Source organism: Akanthomyces muscarius, chromosome 1 (genome assembly GCF_028009165.1).
Source record: "Akanthomyces muscarius strain Ve6 chromosome 1, whole genome shotgun sequence".
In the NCBI taxonomy this organism is placed as follows: Eukaryota; Fungi; Ascomycota; class Sordariomycetes; order Hypocreales; family Cordycipitaceae; genus Akanthomyces; species Akanthomyces muscarius.
The window spans coordinates 6216826-6238856 of record NC_079241.1 but is presented as its reverse complement, the minus strand read 5'-3'; the positions used below and the strand labels follow the sequence as shown (position 1 = coordinate 6238856).

At 53.4% G+C, this 22031-nt stretch overlaps 7 protein-coding genes across 8 annotated transcripts; 4 read left to right on the top strand and 3 right to left on the bottom strand.

Moving 5' to 3' along the window:
* Nucleotides 1-169: 169 nt before the first annotated feature.
* LMH87_007115 (uncharacterized protein) lies at nt 170-1455 on the top strand (the record flags this gene model as incomplete). Of its 2 annotated transcripts, XM_056192152.1 has the most annotated exons (7): nt 170-291; nt 355-367; nt 477-490; nt 547-1029; nt 1085-1273; nt 1322-1350; nt 1442-1455. In XM_056192152.1, the coding sequence occupies 7 exons, from the start codon at nt 170-172 to the stop codon at nt 1453-1455; spliced, it is 864 nt and encodes a 287-aa protein (XP_056060399.1). The 2 variants fall into 2 exon arrangements, with proteins under 2 accessions (XP_056060399.1, XP_056060398.1); XM_056192151.1 differs by having other exon boundaries at nt 355-486.
* Nucleotides 1456-1938: 483 nt separating this feature from the next.
* LMH87_007114 (uncharacterized protein) lies at nt 1939-3567 on the bottom strand (the record flags this gene model as incomplete). The annotated part of the gene is made up of 1 exon (XM_056192150.1): nt 1939-3567. One exon carries the CDS (start codon nt 3565-3567, stop codon nt 1939-1941), a length of 1629 nt encoding a protein of 542 aa, XP_056060397.1.
* A 992-nt stretch (nt 3568-4559) lies between these two features.
* On the top strand, nt 4560-5507 carry LMH87_007113 (uncharacterized protein; the record flags this gene model as incomplete). The annotated part of the gene is made up of 1 exon (XM_056192149.1): nt 4560-5507. The coding sequence occupies one exon, from the start codon at nt 4560-4562 to the stop codon at nt 5505-5507; it is 948 nt and encodes a 315-aa protein (XP_056060396.1).
* Nucleotides 5508-5810: 303 nt separating this feature from the next.
* LMH87_007112 (uncharacterized protein) lies at nt 5811-7008 on the bottom strand (the record flags this gene model as incomplete). The annotated part of the gene is made up of 3 exons (XM_056192148.1): nt 5811-6256; nt 6308-6594; nt 6677-7008. 3 exons carry the CDS (start codon nt 7006-7008, stop codon nt 5811-5813), a joined length of 1065 nt encoding a protein of 354 aa, XP_056060395.1.
* Nucleotides 7009-13644: 6636 nt separating this feature from the next.
* On the top strand, nt 13645-15222 carry LMH87_007111 (uncharacterized protein; the record flags this gene model as incomplete). The annotated part of the gene is made up of 3 exons (XM_056192147.1): nt 13645-14459; nt 15041-15093; nt 15158-15222. The coding sequence occupies 3 exons, from the start codon at nt 13645-13647 to the stop codon at nt 15220-15222; spliced, it is 933 nt and encodes a 310-aa protein (XP_056060394.1).
* A 1529-nt stretch (nt 15223-16751) lies between these two features.
* On the top strand, nt 16752-18479 carry LMH87_007110 (uncharacterized protein; the record flags this gene model as incomplete). The annotated part of the gene is made up of 7 exons (XM_056192145.1): nt 16752-16885; nt 16937-17013; nt 17066-17080; nt 17149-17155; nt 17246-17501; nt 17556-17819; nt 17877-18479. 7 exons carry the CDS (start codon nt 16752-16754, stop codon nt 18477-18479), a joined length of 1356 nt encoding a protein of 451 aa, XP_056060393.1.
* A 68-nt stretch (nt 18480-18547) lies between these two features.
* LMH87_007109 (uncharacterized protein) lies at nt 18548-20457 on the bottom strand (the record flags this gene model as incomplete). The annotated part of the gene is made up of 2 exons (XM_056192144.1): nt 18548-20357; nt 20420-20457. The coding sequence occupies 2 exons, from the start codon at nt 20455-20457 to the stop codon at nt 18548-18550; spliced, it is 1848 nt and encodes a 615-aa protein (XP_056060392.1).
* Nucleotides 20458-22031: the final 1574 nt, after the last annotated feature.

Below are 22031 nucleotides of genomic sequence, written 5' to 3'. Positions count from 1 at the left end.
AAGAGACTTTGTAAATAACGATGCCAGATTTTTTCCTGATCTTACATATAAAACCCAGTACCATCCCGAGGCTTTTGTCCTGAAGCATACAGCACAGCATCTGGCTTTCGCGACAACACACGGCCCAGCTTATCCTATTTCATTTACAGATTTCCTATTTACCTTTAAAATGCATCAATACTCTCTAACTCTTCTGGCATCAGCGCTGCTATATTCTCATGGAGTCGTGGCTGCAGAATTTGCCCAACTGGCCATCGAGTGGTGTCTCGATCACCCAGATGCAGAGGGCGGGTAAGTTCATCACGACAACAGCCCAAGAATGGCCAAACCTGACACTATCTTCTCAACTTTTAGATATGCGCAGTGCGTCAGTAAGGTTGTTTGCAAGCCACCAGGTCAGACAAGCGGAACCGGTCACGACTCTGTGGCCTGCGTGTCGTACGGCGAATGTGATTGCTCTCGATTTAAAAACAAAGATAGCGATGAGTATGTAGGCTTGTTGCTGCGAACTTGGATTAGAAGTCATGTTGCTGACTGCAAGTCCAGGTATTTCCAGTGCATTTCAAACTCCAACTGCGCCGCGTGCACTTCACCGGACATCACGCCTGTACCCTCAACGTCTTCAATTTACGAACTTGAGACACTAGCTCCAGGCACCTACACGCTTACATATGATGGGACTACCAAGACTGCCGTCGTGCCTCCTCCTACTGCCACAGTAACGGATTTAACTGCAGTCACGGTGGTTTCAGCCTACACAATGACTGTGGCGGAGAGCCCGACTGCTAGAACGACTCTCATACAGACTCCTACATACAAGACCACAACTTCTATTCTCGCCACACAGACGACGGAGGACCCGACAGCTAGAACGACTCTCACACAGTCTCCTTCATACAAGACCACAACTTCGAGTATTGCCACACAGACGACTGCAAATGTGACTGAAAGCACAGCCCCTACCTCAACAGCTCCTCCATTGTGCCCATCCTACTGCGATTGTGAGCCAAAGTACGGAGATACTGACGCGTGAGTGAATGCCATTTGTACATGCGATCTACTGTTGCTTACCTCTCCAACGTAGGTACGAGGCTTGTCTTCAGCAGCCCGAGTGTGCTGGTTGCGGGATCCCATTCCCGCCATTGCCCGACCCGATCCCGGAGCCTACTGCAACGAGCTGCCAGAATTCGACCACCAAGCCAGCGCCACAGCCAACCCCGTCATGCGCTGCCTGGTGTGACTGTTCAAAGATCGCCGACAAAAGCAGCAATGCGTACGTATCTCGACAGTACTTTGATATTCGCGCTAATTAAGTATACAGTTACTTCCAGTGCGTCACGGACCCCAACTGTGAGCGTTGTCTCATTGGAGGTAGACGATCTGGCAGGCGATCGTATCGCAATTAGACGGCAGCGAGTTCCCCCAATAGCTAATGTCACAGATTTGGACGCATGACCTATGTAGCTGTCTTGAACAATCATTTCTTAATACACCTGTAGTATACAATGACATCTGCACCTCGTACATTGATGTTTTTCTTTTCACCCCGTGTTCAACCTGACTGCTGATCTGCCGGCAGAAGGTGCCCAGCCCGGAGAGACCAAAAAAATGCTGAATCTATATAAGGGACATACCCTGCCCTGCCCATGCAACCTCGGGTGATACTAAGACACTGCTGCTGTCACGTCACAGCCAGCTTCTCCTTTTTCTTCTGGTTGGTGTGCTGTATGGTTTGTGGTACTGATAAAATTACAAAAAAAGCGGCGTGGTAGATTTCGTTTGCCGATGGCAGCCATGTTGGCGGAAATGGCGAATTTTGTTGTTGATAGTTATTCGGTTCATGCGAGCGCACAATGCACTCCAGTCCCCCTTTTTGTATCGTCCACCACTCGCTGATGGAGAGAAATGAAGCAGAGTTGTTTGGTCATTTTTGTCTTCTTATTTCTTGGCATCAGGACCAGCGGCAGCGGCGCCCTCAGCAGGCTTGGAAACGCCAAAAATGCCGCCAAATGAGCCCATCATGTTGCTCATGGCCTCCTGCTGCATCTTCTCCATCATTTCCTTCTCCTCCTGGAGCCACTTCTCGCCGTTTTCGCGAATGTTCTGCGCCATAAACTCGTAGTTGCGCTGGCCGCGCTCGCGCGCAATGTCCTGGAGCATCTTGCCCTGGGCGAAGGCCTCGCTGGCGCTCTGCTCGCCCTCGGCCTGCATCATGCTCATGTTGCTCGACTTGAGGCCGAGGACGCTGCCGAGGCCGCCCATGGCGGAGACCTTGGGCTTGCGCTCGGCCTTGTGGCGCTTCTCGAACTCACGGCGCATGAGGGCCTCGCGGCGGGCAAACTCCTTGGGGATGTCCTTGCCCTCAAAGGATTTGATGACGCGGCGGACGTCGTCGTACTCCATGGTGTGGATGTACTCGAGGAAGGGAATCAGGTTGACGAGGCCGCGGTCGTCCGAGTTGCCCTTCCAAGGGGGGACGACGATGGCGTTTTCGGGCTGCTTGCGCACGAGCTTGGCGTCGGTGTCGATCATGATGACCTTGGACAGGTCGCGGTTCAGGTAGGAGAGGTCCTTGACGATCTCGCCGTCCTCAAACTTGGTGGCCTCGCGGTAGAGGCGCCACATGACGATGTGGTGGGGGTCCAGCTTCTGCAGCACGCCCTCGGCCATGACGCTTGAGGCGGTGGTGAAGAGGACCAGCTCGTAGTACTGGGAGAGGTAGAGGAGGAAGTAGTCGAGGCCGGGGCGCTTGGCGACGCGCCAGCCGTACTCGCGCGACCATTCGCTGTGGACGAGGAGCTCGTCCAGGCTCAGGCACAGCGTGTACGGGCGCGCAAAGTACGGCTGAGGGTCGGGGAGCAGCTTGTCGAACGCGGGCTCCTGGTAGTATGTGACGGACTCGGTGGTGCGGGCCTTGACTCTGTTCCACCACAGACCGACGCCCCAGCCGTTGGGTGCATCGGGGTGGCGGTCGATGTCGATCGAGTCTTCCCAATTTCGGCCCATGTAGACCAAGGTAGAGGTGCCTCCGATGGCGGCCAGAGCCAGCGCGAATCTTGTGTATTTTCGGCGGTTGAGCTGGTGCGTGGACTCGTACGAGTCGTAGGGGTCGCGCTTCTCGCGGGAGGCCGAGTTCTCTTCTTGTTCGATCGTCTGCAGATACGATGAGGGCTTCTGGCCTGCCTTTTCGGCCATTTCCTGCGCAAATGTCGAGGGAATGCCCTGCGTCAGGTCGGGAAGCTTGTGAAAGGGTATTTGCCCAGACTCCTTGGCGGAGTCGGCAGCCTCAGCAGAAGCGTCGCTGGGGGGCTGCTGCTGCGATGATGAAGCTTCAGTCGACTTGTGCGCTTCCTCGCCTGCGGCCGAGCCCTTTTTTGCGCCAGGAGCAGCGGCATCCTTGGCCTGTGAGGCAGCCTTGCCGTCCTTGTTCTTCTTCTGCGAGTAAGGTCTGGACAGAAGCGTCGGGGGCCCAGCCATGGCGGCGCGGGTGCGCAGGCTGGGCGCGGCGGCCTGTCGGGCCAGACTGGCCATGCCCACACGGGGCGCCAGGACAAGCCGTGACAGCATGTTGCGATGGTGTGTGATTCAGCTCAATTGCAGCGCGATGCGACAGCGGGACTTGAAGCAGTGAATTATGCTGTACCTCCACACCAGCTGCCGTGGAGAAGTTGTCTTTTCGATTGATGGGCTGTACGGACCGTACAGAAGATAAAAACTTGGGACAGGCGGTTGAAGCTAGTCGGCTTGCCTCCTTGTCAGTCCACCAAAAATTTCGCTGACCTCATCCAGTGGGTGGACCGCAGTGGTGCCATTTACAGGTGGCAGAAGGTCTGCTGGTGAGTCCCGGAAATTTCGTTTCACCGTGATCCGGACAGCGCTGGCCGCTTCCAGGTCCTGACTTTGTTAGCGCAGTCTCTGGCCTAACACAGCGGCTTGGAGCACTGTATCGCCTTGTATTTTAGTGCTGCCGCAGGCACCTCACGTGGGACTCTAGCGCATCGCTTTGGCGCTGGGTGGCCTGGAAGCCATCATCGGCGGTGCTCCGTTCCTGTCTCCGGCTCGCTCTGTCACCGACAACCAGCTAGCCTTTCCCCTCACATCAACGACACGAGACATCCTCCCCAGTTCGGCGCTGACCTCGTTCCTGGCTTTTCTACTTTCTTCGACTTCTTGTCCGTTGGCAGTCGTACCTCGATACCCCATTTCAGCCCTTCTCGCAGTCCATTTGATCCGGCGCAATGGCCGCCGCTCGTATCGCATTCTAGAGGGTGGTCCTGGGCGCATCGTCTGCGACATCGTCATGGCACCACCCTCTATTGCCGGAGCTATTTCCTGTTGAACAGACACTGCCGAATCGATATTTAACGTTTACCTTGCAAGAATCCCGATTATAATTACTCACGGCCTTGAAGTCCTTACAAGTCAAAGGCTCGTCTTCTCCACGCTACCGAGATTGCAAATTTGCCACCCATTCTCTTTGCAACACCGATACCACTCTACGCCACCCATAGGTGGGCATACACACTCTCAGCAACTGGAAATCTTCCCGTTTTCCAACAATGCCTCGGAAAGCCGTAAGACGCGCTTCTACGACACAAAAGAGTAGCCAAACTATACAGACACCGACGGCAGAGCCATGCAACACTAAGCCGTCCGCATCTGGCTCAGTCACAGAGACTGAAGAAGTTACCTTCTCGATCGCTTCACTGACGCTCGACACGCCTCTTCGCCCATTTCAGAAGCGAAAGCCGAAACCTCTCGAGCCGCCCTTCCCGCTTTTGTCGCTGCCGTCCGAGCTACGCATCAAGATCTATGAATACTTCTTTGCCGACATCACCGAGGTTTTAGACTTGACGCGAGAGAACCACAAGCGAATACACAAGAGGCTGGGTCTGATGCGGACATGCAGGCTCATCAGCAACGAGGCGACTCATTTCTTCTACAGCACGAGAACGTTTCGACTTTTCCCCACGACACCCGGCCGCTTCTTCAAGACTAAGAAGCCTCTGCTGGCCCGTCTTTCTGCCAGACAGCGACGCTGCCTCACCAAGATTGAGATGCGCCTCGGGCCAGGCTGGAGCGCGCCGCCTGCGGGCTGGGTCGTCAATGACGCTCTTGGACTGAAAGATTGCATTCACGTCCATACTCTAGCTGTCTTTGTCGAGGTTGACCCGAGCGACAATATCTTTAACAATTTTCGTCGGGCGGATGGCTTCTACGAGGAATTCAGCCGCAAGTTATTGGCAAACACGCTGGATGGCCTGCCATCAGTTCACGCCATCGAATTCGATGCATACGAAAGTGTGCAGAAGAGGGGCGCCATGATGCGATCTCTCTTCAGCATCGCCACCAAGTCTGAGAAGGTAATTACTTGGGGTCCCGAGCGCGGATGGTTTGGTACGCCCGAGGATCCGGAGCCGCCTACCAGGAATGGCGTCCCCAACCGATACTTGGACAGCATTCCCATTACCGGGTTCACAGCGCAAAGCTTTGTTGCTGTCGCATAACTTATACACCTTTACAGCTTCACCTTTCGTGTTTTTGCGGAAGCGGCTACGTGAGATTGGCAATACGAGACGCTCTACTCACGATGAATTTACGAAAGAGCATTCGGATTTCGGGTCCATACAATGCATTACGACCATTGGGGCGCACACTTCCTTATAGAACAATGATGCTTCTTGTCTATACATATATATAATTACTCATTGGATAGAATTACCAATAACCAAACTTCCTTTACTCAACCATTATCCTTTGTACCTTTTGACTCGTAGGATTCATGCGGAGTGGTTTGCTCTTTCACTCTGCTACTGAGCACCCAGCATGGCTAGTGCATTCCGCAGTTCTTTCACCGCCGTCGGCACGTCATCAAAATTCAGAGCCGAGATGGCCCATTTTGCGTGCTTCTGGGCTTGGTTGAGATCCTTGTGGTGTATATTTGTCGCCGGTGCATGTGCTGGGTTTGTTGACGGGCCAGAAGCTGGCACGGAGGCCGCCGGAGGAGGAAGAACGGGTGTAGATGCTTCCCTCGGCTGCTGGGGTAGGAACTCGGGCGGAGATATGATGTCGGGAGTTATCTTGGTCGGTATCTGAGGTGAGGACTGGCGAGGCACCGGCGGCCGTGACGAGGGCGGCGCGGCAGGGGGTGTCGGCTGTAGGTTCGATGCTGCTTGCGGCGGCGGCGAGTTGATGGGAGATGGAACAAACGGCGGCTCCGGTGTCTTCACGGGCGGTGCTGCTGGCGGAAAGCCACCTGCGTCTGTAGTTGTTGCGGCCGTGTCAGGGACAGAGGGCAATGGCTCACCCGCATCAGGAACCTCTTCCAACGAGACTGGCGGCACCGGCGGCGGTGGATTCAATATGTCGTTGGCCGTGGGATCGAGCTCGACCTCGGCCGGGTCCTCGAGTTCGGGCTCGGGGGCCTTCGGATTGGACTCGTTGGGATCCTCACCCTGGCGAATGGCCTTGAGAATGCGCGCAGCGTTCCACTTGGCAAATTTGATCTTCTGCAGTGTCTCTGCATCTGGCATGCCCCATTCTCGGGTGAGATCGAAAAAGGTGGCGGCAGCGTCAAACGTGTCGGCGGTTTGCCTTGCAAAGGGTGCCGCTTGTTAGCTTTCTTGTTTCCAGCCTGTGTCGCGGCGCTCACCGTAGGGGCAGCGACTATGCATACCTTGTCACCTTGTTGGCGCGCATGGTTCTCTCTGCGCGGTCAAACGTCTCCTGGGCAAACATTTCCACGTATGCTTGCCCCGCCGTGTTGTCGGTGATGGCATCGTCGTCTGCGCGCTCGGTCTTTGTCGTCTCGAGGCGCTCCAGCAGCGTCCGCGTGAAGTTGAAGCAGTCGTCGTCGGTATTATGCAGAGTCTTGCCGACAATCTGGTTGACGGCGTGGTACTCGCACCAGTAGGCAATGGCGGGCTTGACGGCGCGGAGCTGGTTCGCACGGTTGATGAAGCGGCTGATCTCAGGGATCTTGAGCGCAGCGGGGAGAGGCTCGGCCATGGTGGCGTTGCGGCGTGGTTTCCGTGTGCCCTCGATTTTATGTCGCTTTTAGGATGAGATTTATTTTAGGTTCGTCAGTGATCGGGGATTTATCTTGCGGTTATTGCAGCGAGAGCTCCATGGTGCAGCTGGACGTCCTTGGCGGGACAGAGAGGGGCTGACGTCAAAGGCCATCACGTGGGAGAGTTGCGATACTGGCGACAGGTAGCCTTTCAGAACAACCTGTAGATAATATGGCGGGACTTTTGTAATCCAGTGGAGATCATGAGCTTGAAGAGACAAATGGGAAGAAAATTACTGTATCACGTCTAAATTGTTCGTAGACGTCGCAAATAGCTCCATCGCAGACCGTACTGTGTGGAGTACTTGGAAAGTGATAATCAATGTGTGTAAGACGTGAGCTGCAAAGGGGCATCGAGAAACAGAAACGATGCTTAGAATCTTAGATAAACCCTGAATTTCATGCTTAAGGACAGACGGGATAAGAAAACAATTCGACCAAAGCCCAACATTGGCCATCACGATACAGATGGTTGCCAACCATAGACAGCTACCCTGCAACCCTAGTAACGCCGAGAACGCAGCGTATAACGAGGGTATGAATGTGCCTCCGAGCTAACCGACTTGATATTAAGCGTCTATCCCATCATCCAGTGCTGGTTTGAACCTAAATTGTGGCCGAATTGCTCACATAGAAGACGGAATCGTCACGAACAAGGCAAATATGACAAAACACGCTACTACTCCATACTATGACATCGATGACGTCCAGACACAACACAGCGAGCCTAAATTTATCGCGCAGTGATATAAGTACTGCGTCTGCGGACATGTCAGACATGTCAAGAGACTTTTGCCATCTCAGTCATATGTTGTCGCCTGTCGGAGCCACTTACACAATGCAATTACTAGTTCCCGCCTCAGCACTGAAAGTGGTACCAAACAAAGCCAGTACATCATCGACGTCGATCAATCAATACATCGCAGAGCTGCGACGCTCGATCGGTGTTTTGAGTGACGTGAATGCTTTCACCCGAATGTCTCGCCCTTGAGACGGGACTGCAACTGAGATAACCTGGCAGTCTCGGGTGTACAATTTACAGCTCCTTGCATGTTACATCAAGTACAACCTGGTTTCGGACTAGCCGATACATCATACCTGTAAAAGGGTTTCGAACATAATTTGGACAACTCAGCCTCGATGTCTCATTCGTGTGCAGTTGCAAGCCGGGCAACCGGGCAAACCGGAAACTCGCTCTGGCCCGAAACACCGCAAGGTCCTTGTGACGGGAAATGCAGACGAACTTACTTCCATAACAAATGGGAGCTGTGAATCACATAGGTCGATAGGGTATATTGGCACAGTCCTACTAGAGTCATTGTCTTGGCGAACGCCTGTACCAGGCCGTCCAACTTTGACTCGGCACAGCCGGGAAACGACCCCTTCGCAGTAGGTAAGGACGAGCTAGTTTTTCACTTGAAAGCTCTTGAAAGTGCGCAAAATACGCAAGCCCTTTCAGCGACCGGAAGCCCATGTAGACAGACGGGTGCAAAACCCTACTAGCAGAAATGCAGTCTCTGAAGAGCACACCACAGTTGAGGTGAAAGCGGTTCCTGATCGAAACTGGCGGAAACTCCGCGAATACTCCCCCCTGGCTTGCTAGTGTAGGCAGAAGAAGAAGAAACTTCGTATTGCAGCACTGTGGCTTACAGTAGCGCTGGCTAGTATCGGCTCATGTAAGTATTGAGTGCGAGGCGCGGTTGGTACGCACATTGGGTCTGCCCTAGGGTCTGGCCTGTTCCAAAAGCCAAGATGAACGAGTGCTAGTGAGGCGCTAAAGGAAGAGAAACCTTCCCCGACGGTTCATTGCCTGTCCTTCGGGTGGCTATTCTTCAATTCAGACCATGTTTTCAACAGGCCAGCTCCGAAACAAGGCTTACGGAAGGCCTCCTCGCGGCTGGCGGCTCGTGGATGGCCTGGCCTCGCTGCATTTTCTTGACAGTCCGTCCAACAGAGGCGGGGCCTGCATTAGTTTTCCTGCATTGGGGCGCATAGTAGGATTCAATGGCGAAAGAAGTAGCGCCGAGCCTTCCGCAAGTTGCTGCAGGCAAACCCGGGCTACACTTCCCAGAACGGAAAGCTGTATAGTTGAATTTGGCACAGAGTCAGTGAAGCCGCCCCATTTCAGATAGGGGTAATCTCGAACGCAGCTGTACCTGGAGCTGCAGCTCCTAGGAGAATTTGAAATTTGCATGCAGGTAAAATTAGGGAATTGGTGGCGAGATTTGACAGTGCACCAATACTACCTGCTTGCTATAGACAGCTCGTTGTGCGGGGTTGACTTGCACCATCAATTTCAGGAACAGCTTCTTCACAAACTCAATATACCAGTACAACATTGAAATGCTATATCGGAGACCGTGCACTTTGTTGTAGTTGCTATAAACTGCCGAGCTTGCAGCGTTTACACCAACCTGTAGCAGCACCAGAGCTGGGGAGCGGGAGCGGGACAAAGCATTGCTGTCCAGGATTTTTGAAACGGCAATTGAGTGGCGGCCCCTGGTATTCAGCAGATACCTCGCTTCAGAATATGAGCAGCAAATCATGTGATTCCGATTCATTCCAGATCGCCTCCCTGGGCATTGAAAAATGAACAAGGCAGGACCAAGGGACGCCGGCTCGATCCGATGCTGCCCCAATGTTCATTCTCGTACTCTTCCGCTCAACAGTGGCGCTCCAAGCCAGGAACAAGTGTGATCAATGCAGCTACCTGGCGGCTCAAAATTCTGCACGAGCTTCCCCTTCATGTGCTTTGGCCTTGCACCCCCAAGATCTTCATCGCGGGAGGGGCGCCGCTACTTTCGTCCGTCCGGCCCGGGGACGGAACTATTTGGGCGAGAAAAGCAAGGCACGAGCTGCAGAATAAAGAGGCTTGAATGCAATTTCCGCAATGCAAGTGTTTCCACCGAGTCGGTCACCATCAGCAGCACACGCCCCCCCAATTTCTCTTTCTTCCCCGCAAGTCAGTAAGATTAGCAACCCTCCATGAACTGGCTCTTAATCTCCACACAATTGGCCGTTGGAGGTCAATGTAGGTCAGCGCCCTCGGATGATTGGCCCGGACCTACAAGTGGATGTTCCCCAGTGACTTCTCCTTTTTTTTTCCCAGGGCACCTTGAGTTCAGATGGCTTACTCGACTGGCTGAGAGCGGATATTCTCCAGGGAGCGGGAGAGTCCTCCGGGGCTTACACGGCCGAGAACAATGGTGGCTTCTCGGCCTATATCGTGCTTTTGCAAATTTTCCTACTGAGCAGCGATGCGTCACCTGTAAATCTTGTTTATTATTGGAACGTCTTCAGCGCCACAAAAGAACCAGGCTGCGCGCCCGCGTGGGAGCTGTCACCTGTAAGTGCAGTTGGCTCTTAGGTGGCGCAATTAGCACCGGACGGCCTCTTGGACGGGCTGTCCCTACGACTACCTCCTGAAGAAATGGTGCAAGAAAGTTTTTTTATGATCTCCAGTGGAAGCGCGACGTCGACAAGCACTGCGACAGCAACTGAGGGGAGCCATAGCGCTGCAGGGGGGCTCATGCAATTTCTGACCCCAGTCGAAGCGTGGCCAATTGATGGATTGTCGATGTCGATTCCTGTTTGAGCAGCCCCATGGCATGATTTTACGCGATCTTTTGTGCGGGGTAAGAACAATCTGCCACCGAGCACATGCTTGTGCCACTGTATAAAAATAGGAACTTTATGCGTGGGCAAGGGCTGCCTGCAGAGTGGACAGGCTGCAGGCATGCTGCATCAATACTTGTTGTGACCGCCCCCTTTCTGGGAACGCGCCAAGAGCACCTCTGTAAGAAAGCTGAGGCAAAATGCCCACCGCGACGCAAGAGCTGGCGCCATGCAGAGGCCTGTTGCCATGGAGGCCCTGGTCATTTCGCAGGACGCCTCCCCACACCATCCTTCACTAGCTTCACAGTCGGCCTACCAATAGTTGGAATAGGCCAGAGGTTGCCAGCAAGGTTTTGCGCGCACTCCGGCGGAGACCCTTCGTAAGGGCTGCACGAAAAGGTGACCATTCAGCCACTGGGGCTCGTGTCCCCGACGACCTGGACTTCGGTGTTGGTAGTCATGCACCCTGCCTGTAAGCACGCAGTTGGATTCTCTCAAACAAACAGGGAAATTAAGTACCTGTTACCGGGCGATCGTATCTTATTGCTATTCATTACCTGGCACAAAGCGACAGTCGATCGACATAGGCTATTTGCTGGGTATACGGCTGCAATTGGGACTCTGGGACACCGCTCATAGTTCCCTCATCTGTAATAGGCAAATGTGCTCCGAAGCTCCCCAGAAGCTTAATAGGCGCCCGCCGTGGATAAGGGTAAATATCTTCGCAAGAACCAACCTACCCACCTTCTGCGGCCGCAGGCCGGCCGTTGGCAGCTGAGGGGGGGAGGGGACCTTGGTTGCCTTGGGGGGAAAACAGCCTTTCTTCGTGCTTTGGATCGTTTCGCCGACCTTGCTCCACCAGTACTTATTAGTTAGGCTCGGCCGCGAACTTGCCCACATCAGGAGCTGCCCAGGAGGCTAAGTGGATAATGGCGTGGAGTCTGCACCTAATAGTTTGAGAGGCACGGTACCGTCAAGTCCGGCCTTGACCTGCTTGTAGTTTCGCTCATTTTGCCACGCCGGCGCAATACTGAATTGGGAGCACGTCATGTACTATGCTGGCACTGCGGCGTTATAGCTTGTATGAACTGATGGATAATCTCCCTACCAACGCACGGTCAATTGTGCTCATTGATGTCTGTAGACGAGTGAACAGAACAAATATTGCGTCCGCGCAGTCTCTCCCTTGCATGTTTCCCATTCGCCAATGCCATCCGTGGTGGGCAACTCCCCGTTCGCAGCTCTGAGCATTGATTGGTTGGCTTATGAGCCACCCCCGGAGCTGTGTCTCGATTTAGTTGACTCGCAGGTGTGGCAAAGACACAGGAATGGAAAGCACTCGAACGAGCACTCCGTATTGCGTAGGTGGGGACTCACTCGCCCACTCGCACAGGTCTCTCTCCTGACTACAGTCTTTCTTAAACCAGCCACTGGTGTGCTTGCAAAGTGTACTAGGTACATTGCTTGTGTCCACCAGCCGCACACCATCCTCTCAGCTCGTTGCTCTGTTAGCCCAAGCTAAATCTCACCTCTGTTCTGGTGCCTGCTCATCAAGCGCCCAGTGGCTGCATGAAGGATGGAGGAAGCGGCGTCTGGGCTGTTCTGGTTGGCCGCGGAAACCGTAGTTTCTCATCTCACTGTTATTGCAACCTCGGCGGTCTCTGGGCAACTGCTTTCACCGTCTGTAATCTGTACTTGGGCTGCATAAAGCAGATGCTTCTTGCTATAGGAGCCATGCACACAACACACAGCTCTCTAGGCAAAACCACGCTAACACAAATGAATATGCGGGGAGAAAAATCATCTGTGCACAAGGGGCAGCGTGGAGGTGGGCCAGGCCTGCCCCAGACAGAGAAACGACAGCTTTTGCGGAGAACGCCTGGGGGACTCCTGTTGTGGTTGTCATACACATTATGCCACTCTGTAACAGAGCGGATGGCTCGTCAGCGAAACTTTCGAGCTGGCGGCTTGGCCGTTGACTTTTGGACGCAAATCAGGTGAGAGGCAGAAACTGCTCGATTTCCCATGTGATGGCGCTGGTACGGCTGGGTTCTTGTGTAAATGAACAGGTGCAAGTTGGGCAATGCAATACTTCAAACCAACGCACAATCGGTGGACCTCTTGCAGCACCAAACTGGATCCCAAGACGAGCCTCAGAGCCCTTGTCTGGCCGAGAACCTACTTTGCCTCCACATGGTAGCTGGAACTAAATAAAAAAAGTCATCCTGGCCCTTGCCGTGGCGTCGAGCCAATGCCCGGCGTCCGCACCAGAAGAGGCAAATATGGTGACCTTTTGGGCCGTCGCTCTCCACACGCACCTCTTCACACTAATAGATCTACGAGTACGCGGGTGCGCACTAGCTGCTTGGCTCCCTGGCTTGCTGTGTACATGTACATGCAACATGTAGAACTTGGCCCTGCAACTGCCATTGCCCATCCACCGCACTGCCTCCCCGTGATGGCTGACTACCACACATCCCCATGGCGGCCTGGCAACCTGAGGTGGCTGTCTTAATCCATCTGATCCACTCCCTTGTTGTGAGTCGTCTTGTTGCATTGACTAGCTGCATCGGCTGCCTCGGTAATAAACTCTTTCACAGGCCACACGCCCTCCCCTCCTCGTTCGCGGTACCAATGGCTGGTTCGAGCTTGTTACGGGTACATAGTACTCGAGAGAGGAAGTGAAGCCCACCCTCAGCCAACCATCTTAACGGGTTTGGGGGTTGCCCAGCACACCCCCCTCCATTGCCCAGCCAGGCCATCCTCCAATGTCACCACCCATGGCTCCCCAGACCAAGAGGTCTGGCTATTTACCTATATAATCGTTGCATCTCTCGCCCCTCTTGGATTTGTTTCTTCTCTCCTCATCCCCATCACTCACCTTCGCTTTTGAGTCTATACAACACTCGTTACTTGCAACTCTTCCTTTTCAAGACACAGTCTTTCAACAAACCGTCAACATGAAGTTCGCTGTTGCTCTCACCCTCGCCTCCACTGCCATGGCTGGCATTGTCGCTCGCGACGCCACCGTTGTCAAGGCTGTCATCAGCACTGTCCAGACCGACATTGACAGCGTCAAGACCGCTGCCGATGCCTACAAGGGCGACAAGAGCGACCTTGTCAAGGCCTCCGACCAGCTCGTCTCCGACCTCAAGGACGGCAAGACCAAGGTTGAGGCCGGTCCCGATCTGACTCTCAACGATGCCGTCGATCTCGGCACCGCCGTCCAGGGCCTCACCAAGTCCGGCACTGCCCTTACCGAGTCCCTGACTTCCCGCAAGTCCGAGGTCGAGAAGGCCGGCGAGTGCAAGACTGTCCAGGACCAGATTGCCGCCATCTCCGAGAACTCCAAGAGCCTCATCGATGCCGTCACCGCCAAGGTCCCCGAGGCCGCCCGCTCCATCGCCGAGTCCCTCTCCAGCCAGCTGACCGCTGTCCTCCAGAAGGCTGAGGAGTCCTACAAGGACTGCAAGGACTCCGGCAACGGCGGTTCTTCCTCCACCGGCTCCGGCTCCTCCACCGGCTCTGCCACCGGCACTGGCTCCGCCACCGGCAGCTCTACCGCTACCGCTACCGGCTCTGCCACTGGCACTGCTACCGGCACTGCCACTCACAGCTCTGGTGTTGTCACCACCACCAGCTGCCCCCCCACTGGCTCTGCTACTGGCACTGGCGGCGTCAAGCCCACCAGCAGCCAGGTCACCGTTCCCGTCGGTGCTGCCGCTGCCTACGCCCCCGCCGGTGTCCTCGCCGCCGTCGCCGCTGCCCTTGTTCTGTAAGTGGCTTTCTCTTTGAGAAACGACGCGATGACTTGGCTGTGATGGGATTGTTCGCTGCTCTTTCGAGTACCTTGGCGAAAATTGTATAGTACCCAAGCCTCTGTTTCATATTTGATTCTACATCGACGCATGGCTGGATGAACGAATGTCGGCATACGGCTTTAATGTTGGTTGGATGGAAACTTTTAATATAGGTTGGCTTAGCCAGTAATGGGAGATATTTATATCCGAACTATGCCTGTCTCTGTGAATTGATTGTAAACTTGAATGTGTGACTTCCAGTAAACCATTACTTTCATTGAACAATTCTGCCTGTGTTAGAAGCCGTCTGCGTTTTATTTGCCCATTAATTGACTTCCTTGCGCGAGCGACTAATATGGCTTCCAGGAGTTAGCACCAAACGAGTGGCGACTGGCAGTGAAAAAAAACGTCTGGTTTGCATCGGTACGGGTGGTATTCGTGGTGCAGTTGCAATTGTAACACCACGGGGTCGCATCGTCTAATGCGACAGTGAGGCTGTGGACGGACGAATGCGCTGTGCTCGTATTTGGACTGCCCTGACGTTGCACTCTATAAGACAGGGGGGGCTCTATTCCTTGAAAAGGAAACCTGCTCTGCCGGGTTGGCGAGGTACGATGAAACAGAAGGCAGCGGCGGGAATGTCGCTGATACTGTGCTGATCGTTTCTTGCTAGGAACCTGCCTGTACCGTCGCGGACGGCAGTTAATTTCATCCACTAGCCCGCAAACCCCGCCCTAGTTTCTCTGTTATGCATGAGAGCTTCTTGTTTCATATGCTACTCGGCACGGCCCCTGTATGTTTTAAGCAGTAATAAGCTGGCTCCCGCTATGATTTGAGCTAGCGACTAGCAAGCCGAGGCTTTATGGAGTGTAGAAAATGACACCATCTACCGTGTGCGTTGATGCCTTCGCTGAGACCCCATACAATATAAGCGCAATGTGTTCCTCATAGTCACAGACAGCATAGACCACAAGAACTCGTACATGCCTGACCGTGGTCAATTGCGCACCCTTGGTTCGAAAAGTATCCGTTCTGTGTGCCCCAGAGCGATCGCGGCAGGGAGCTTGCGGCCAGGAACCATTACGGAGGGCCAAGTCCGTCAGAACATAGTGGGAACCAGTTCTGTTCATTACAAATGACATTTCGATCATATGGAAGAACCGAAGTTAATGCAAGTTATGCAACAAAATGGGCAAGGCCAGAACTGTGGACTGCCTGGATTACCCAGTAGTATGTTTGTAAAGCTTCCCCGCAAGACTTTGCGGGGAAGCCAGACAGAACAACTTCAGATCAGTGGTGTTGTTCTAGACACTCGCTTTGATGATCCGAATATTGGCGCGGGGTCTCACGCTTCCATGCCTTCGATTAGCTTAGACCGAGATGAGATAATGGGCGCAGGATTCTAAAGTTTGATTCTATTTTTTTTCTTGTCCCGGAGAATTATGGCCGGTACCCTCGGACGGTGCGCGGCATGGAGACATGGCTTCTTGGCGCAACGCGGCGACGCCACTCCGCTCAACCGGTAGCGCTTCCCGGCATTGGTAATTTGATAGTACGCTAGACATGCATGCACAGTAGATAGGACGAATGTCGAGCTTTCTCGCTGGCTCTGTTAATCTGATCTCCTGTACTGCAATTCATGGACTGAACATTGTTCGACCGTCGGAATACCATTGATTTCATGTTTCTGGTAGAAATGCACAATATGAATCTCATGCCTCTTGCTCTAACAATATGTACAAGTCCAAGGTTGGCTATGATCGTCTGTGGAACCCGCCTTTGCACCAGAGACTTGTTGCCAGCTGCGCAAATTCCTTCTCCCAGCTGCAACATTTCGCTCGGTGAGAGTCGACTTTTTGGAGAAGCGTCATCGACGCCTTGTAATACACCGTGAGACGAGCAAGGTATCCGCGTGTATTGGTTTGGCTCTCGCTTCGTTGAGCAAGCAGGCGCTCTTCTCCCCGCACAGGACAATCTTCCGCGACTTCGGAACTAGCACCACTCCACAGGGCAGAGGAGGCGGAACCCCGCGATAAGGATTTAATTCTCCAGAATATCCCTGGAAGCCGTGAGCGGACTGGCTCAGTCAGGGGACCGCATTATATAAAGTTATCTCTGGGTCTCCGCTAACCGCGTGGCCTGGGAACTCTGCCTTTTCGCCATCTAGACAGGCGAGACAAACTGCTCACCAATCTTCCTGCGTCCAATTGCGCGGCATCATTTCGAATTTAACAATCCTACAGTTCGAAATCAAACTAGAAAGAGCCATGGCGGAATGCAAAGAGAGCGCTGCCATCGATGGTGGCGTCATCGAAAAAACGGCCTCGACCACGATAGCGACGACAAGCACCATGCTGTCTCCCGAGGAAGACAAAAGACTTTTACGAAAGATTGATCTTTGGTACGAATCAATACTCATACCCCGGCATTAATACTGACAAGTTGCATATAGTCTGCTGCCTATTTTGGCCGTGTCATACATGTTCCAATATCTTGACAAGTCAGCATTGAGCCTGACTGCCATCTTGGGTATACGAGAGGACCTTGGTGTGTCTGGTAGCGCATACTCATGGGCAAATAGTGTTTACTATTTTGGGTACCTCATTGCATCCTATCCAGCCGCGGCTCTCATGGTCCGTCTGCCAACTGGAAAGACAATTGCAGCGTCAATGTACGTCGAGTCTAGCTTTTGTGATGCGCAAAATGTACCGTTGAACGATATCCATATTTTGGGCTGACGTGTGGCTCGATTTTCTTATAGCTTGATCTGGGGATGTATCCTGATTATGACGCCGCTTTGCTTCAACAGCGCTGGTCTCCTCGCGAACCGCTTCTTCCTGGGCGCAACGGAAGCCGCCATCGCGCCGGGACTGGGTGTTCTGGTTTCAATGTGGTATAAGCGTTCTGAGCAACCCCTTCGGCATGCCGCATGGTTTCTCGGTAATACTTTCGCGGGGATGGTTGGAAATTTGATGGGCTACGGAATCGGCCACATTCACACCATCGCATCATGGAAGGTGAGAATCACTTTTTCTCAAACTTGGTCCTTTGCAGCTAACGTGAGATTTTAGGCCGTCTTCGCCATTTTCGGAGCTGCGACAGTTGCATGGGGTGTTGCCATGGTCATGGTACTGCCCGACGTTCCAAACAAGGCGTTCTTCCTGAGCAAAGAGGACCGCGAGAAAGCCATCCTTCGTGTCCAGGAGAACATGACGGGCATAAAAAACAATAACATCAAGTGGCCGCAAGTGCGCGAGGCTCTGACCGACCCAAAGGCATGGATCCTTGTTCTGATTCAACTCTGCTCCAACATTCCGAACGGCGGTGTTGCCAGTGTAAGTCCCAAATCTCACCCTGCTAAACGCTACCTTCCGCTGAGGCATGCTGTCTAGTTTGGTCCAATTATCATCCAAGGCATGGGGTTCAGCACCTTTTCGACATTGCTTCTCAACAGTTTAAGCTACGTTTTCCAAGCCGCCTTTGTTCTGATTGCGACAATCGGCAGCACGTACCTGCGCAACACCCGAACACTTTGGATAGCCTGGGGGTTTTCGATGTCGCTTGCCGGCGCAATCATGGTCCGTGTTCTGGATCCATCTCAAAGGTGGTCTCGTTTCATCGGATATTCCTTTTTGCTCGGATACGTCTGCTCCTTTCCGCTTAATATTTCCATGATTACTAGCAACACCGGAGGCTTCACGAAAAAGATGACCATGAATTCCATGATCTTCATCGCCTATTGCGTTGGAAATATCATTGGACCGCAGCTTTTCTTTGCCAGAGAGTCCCCGAAATATACATCTGGCTTCCTAGCCATGTTGGTGTGCTACGCGGCAGGCATAGTTTTGTGCATGGTACTTCGGTTCTATCTCGTGTGGGAGAACCGTCGCCGCGACAAGGCAGCGGGCGGTGCAGTGCAGCTAGTCGATACCGAAGCTATCAACCAAGCTGATTTGACGGACAAAGAGATTGCAGAATTCAGATACGTCTATTAGTGCGCGCGCTAAATTGAACGCTAGGATATCATAAATACAAGCGAAGTTCATAAAATTTCATGTCGGCATCATGTCCGCACGTCATAAACTCCCATGTGCCCTTGGCCATCTCCCACAATCAAGAAACGAGCATCAGCCGAAAAGGAAAGCTCCGTAACGCTGCCCAGATCTTGAAATTGCTCAAAACCAGGTTCAAAACCACTTTGCATATTCATGGCATTCTTGTCTGGCCAGCACCAGACCTCTTCCCCGCTTATTACATCTACAATGGCAATCGAGCCTCTGGCACCGATCTCAGAGCCAGAAGCGTCGCAGTACGCCACTAATCGGCAGTCGGGAGATATACAAGAAATGCAGTTTGGAATGGCGAATGTTCGAGTCGAGTTTGCTGATAGATCCCAGACGAGCACGTAGCGTAGTGGCACTTTGACTGAAAGTAGGTTGTACCCCGTTCCCTTCCGTGATGCAGGAACGGGCACGGCGCGGAAGCTGGCTGGTACCCAAATGGATACCACTACGCTGCCGTACGTCACCAGATCCATTGGGACGGCGGTGTCGAGCTCCTCGTGCTGCCATGGCCTTGCAACTCGATATGGCTTATTTGAGGTATCGCCATCATCCGATGTTTCCCATGCGACAAGAAGGGTCTCCCTTTTTGGGGGAGGATGACCAGGCATCGGAGGTCTCGGTCCTGCTGCGGCAACTACAAGTGGGCTTGTGGCCGAAATCGCCAACTCGGGGAGTATGGGAACAAAAGGGAGCCCGGCCTTGGCCATTTCGATGCTGCAATGCTTGTAGAGCGGCTTTTTGTTCTCTTTCGCTGCCAGGAAAATGTCGATTGTCGCGGTCTCTTGCCGATATACCGCCAGAGGGCATCTCCCTCCATCGAACAATTCAAAGCGGCCGGCGGTCCAACGGTCGGCGTCTCCAATAGTTTGAATCGACTTTTTTTTCGCCCAGTTAAATATCTCAATTGAGCGACCGAAACGCGTAGCGATTGCAATCAATGTGGATGATTCAGACAGGATGGCGTGACTGCGAATCATATACTCCCTAGAACGGGATCTCGCCTCTGTGTAGGATGAGAACTTGACGGCACTTTGTAGTTCCCCGCTGGCCATGGACCACAGCTTTATCAAGTTGTTTCCATGCTTGCTCGCAAGAATCGTCCCTGCGGGTGATATGTCAAGATAGTGCACGCTGTTGTTGATCTTTTTGTCCTCGGAAACAATGTCTTTCCAAAAATGAAGACTCAAAGCTTTCGGTACCGATCGTTGACTAAGAGGCCTCGGAATAGGAGCACCGATTCGATCCGAAAATGTGCGATATTCAATTTTGCCTTTTCCGAAATTTGGTGATGCAGTCGTGGCCGGGCTCGGCAGGAATTGCGCACTGTAACTTCCGGGAACGTTTGACCGTGACGAGCGAGTGCTGATAGATGATCGGCTGTTGGAGTCGGCAGAAGACAGTCGTTTTGTAGGATCCCTAGGTGGCGGGAGGGGAGGGAGAGGCTTTGTGGGCGCAGGATAAAGACTGTATTGAGAAGCATTGGAGGCCATGGCAGTGCGCAGCGATCGACCTGTAGACGGCCGTTGGTCTCTGGATGCGTTTGACCGGGCGAGGTTATGTGAAGCCCTGTGTTGAGAAATCATCGATGGCGCATAGCCGTCTGTTGACCAGGAAGCTGTTCTTGCATTGCTTAATGGAAAAGCTCTCAGATCGGCGCTGCTCTGCGGCGGCATGCGCATAGCCAGCCCAGCGCTGCCGACACTCTCGGTGCTCTCAGTGCTTGGTCGCCTTTGTGGCCCTGTGTCGGCCACGTCGATTTCGAACCAGTCCATATCATGTGCATCGAGACTCAACAGTCCGAGTCCATGACTAGAAAGACAGTCAGTAACGTGGAATAGCGACGCGCGGCCGCATGGAAGATGAGTGCGCACCGTATGTGGTCCCTTTCCGCAGGTGCGGGGAGATCCATATCAACTATCAAGATATCTGGTGGAATGGGGAGCGGACAAGGCAACCGAATGGGCTAAAGCTCACGCGAGCAGTATTGCGAACGAATCCGATGCTAGCGGTATTGCGATCAGACAAGCGCCGTCGCGTATAAGTCGATCCGGCAGCGCCAAAAGAACGCTGAGCAGATACGAAGCTGTAATTTCAACACTTTGTGATATGGAAGAACAACAATATCCAAACGAGGGCCAACAAGAAGCACATGTACTGGGTCTGTGGCGAAACGGCAGGCTGTTCAGCTTTCACCAAGCCCATTTCCCCTTCACTCCACAATCGAGGCGGAAGTAGGCCCGAGTCATCAGTGGCCTAGGCTTTGGACAAGACCCAGTTCGGACGACCACGGGGAGACTACCAGCGCGGACGCCTCGGTGCCACTATTAAAAGCCACACCAGAGCCAGAGATGGAGTCGGGGATCATTGGCCAGGCAAGCAAGCAAGCTGGAGAACAAAAAAAGCCCTCAGGCGATGTTTGCAGGGACCGGCTAGCACCGTGCCGCCCGCCATGGCCAGGGAGTGATCTACCAGGGGCTTTGAGTTGGCTGCTGGCTGTCGCAGCTCTGTGCCGGGAAATCGGCAACCCAGGCAACCAGGCTGCTCGAAGAGTCTGCCTCATTGGTTGTACGGCAATTGTCATCATAGTCTGACCATTGTACACGATGACGGCGGCATAATCGAGTGCGCCATTACCCTCCATGCCCAGTTCCAACGGCTAATGTCATACATTTGCCTAATGATACTGATCGCGGCCAAGCCCCAGACCTGCCCCATAAACGGTGGCTCCAGCGTTGTAGCTGCTGGACAAATGACAATCTCGCAGTGGATCGCGGCGCCGTACCAGCATGGCCATCGCGTGTAGCAGTGGCGGCACAGGAAATGAAGAGCTGAAAATGGGTGTCGCAGAGAGCTCAAGTAGCCCCGCATCCTCCTGGCCTTTCAAGTAAGCCAAGAGTGATGGGAAATGGATATGCAAGCCACGGATCGCTTTCCTCGGAGGAGCTGCATTTCGCACAAGTCGGGCAACGTTGGCATCCGGCAGATTTCCGACTCCCTCGTGGCAACCACAGACTAGGCAACTTGGCAACTAGGGCTGTAAATAGGTCGTGTGGGGATATAGACAGCCACCCGAAAATTGCGTCGGCAGACGTTGGTGAGCCAGACTGTTGTCTGTGCGTGATTGCTCTCTGATTCACCAGTCCCCTGAACTGCTCTACAATCGAAAAAAGGCTGCTCCGTTCAGGGAGGGTCCTTCTAGACGCGCTTGAATAGCCTAGCGTACACGCGAGAAATGGTGAATGTGAGGCCAAAGGAACCGTGCCTACTGTTGACGACGTATCAAGGGAAATATCATGTGCCTCGTCACTACAGAATACCATTCGCTAATGCATTGGGCGTACTGGTTTTCCGAACCGCTTCATGGTGAAGTTTCTGGTGATGACGGATTGAAAGTCTGTGCCTCGACACCCTTTGACGGCAGTATATCGACAATTGCATTCATGGCGCCTGAAGTTTCAGCGCTGGCAGGACCTGCTGCATACC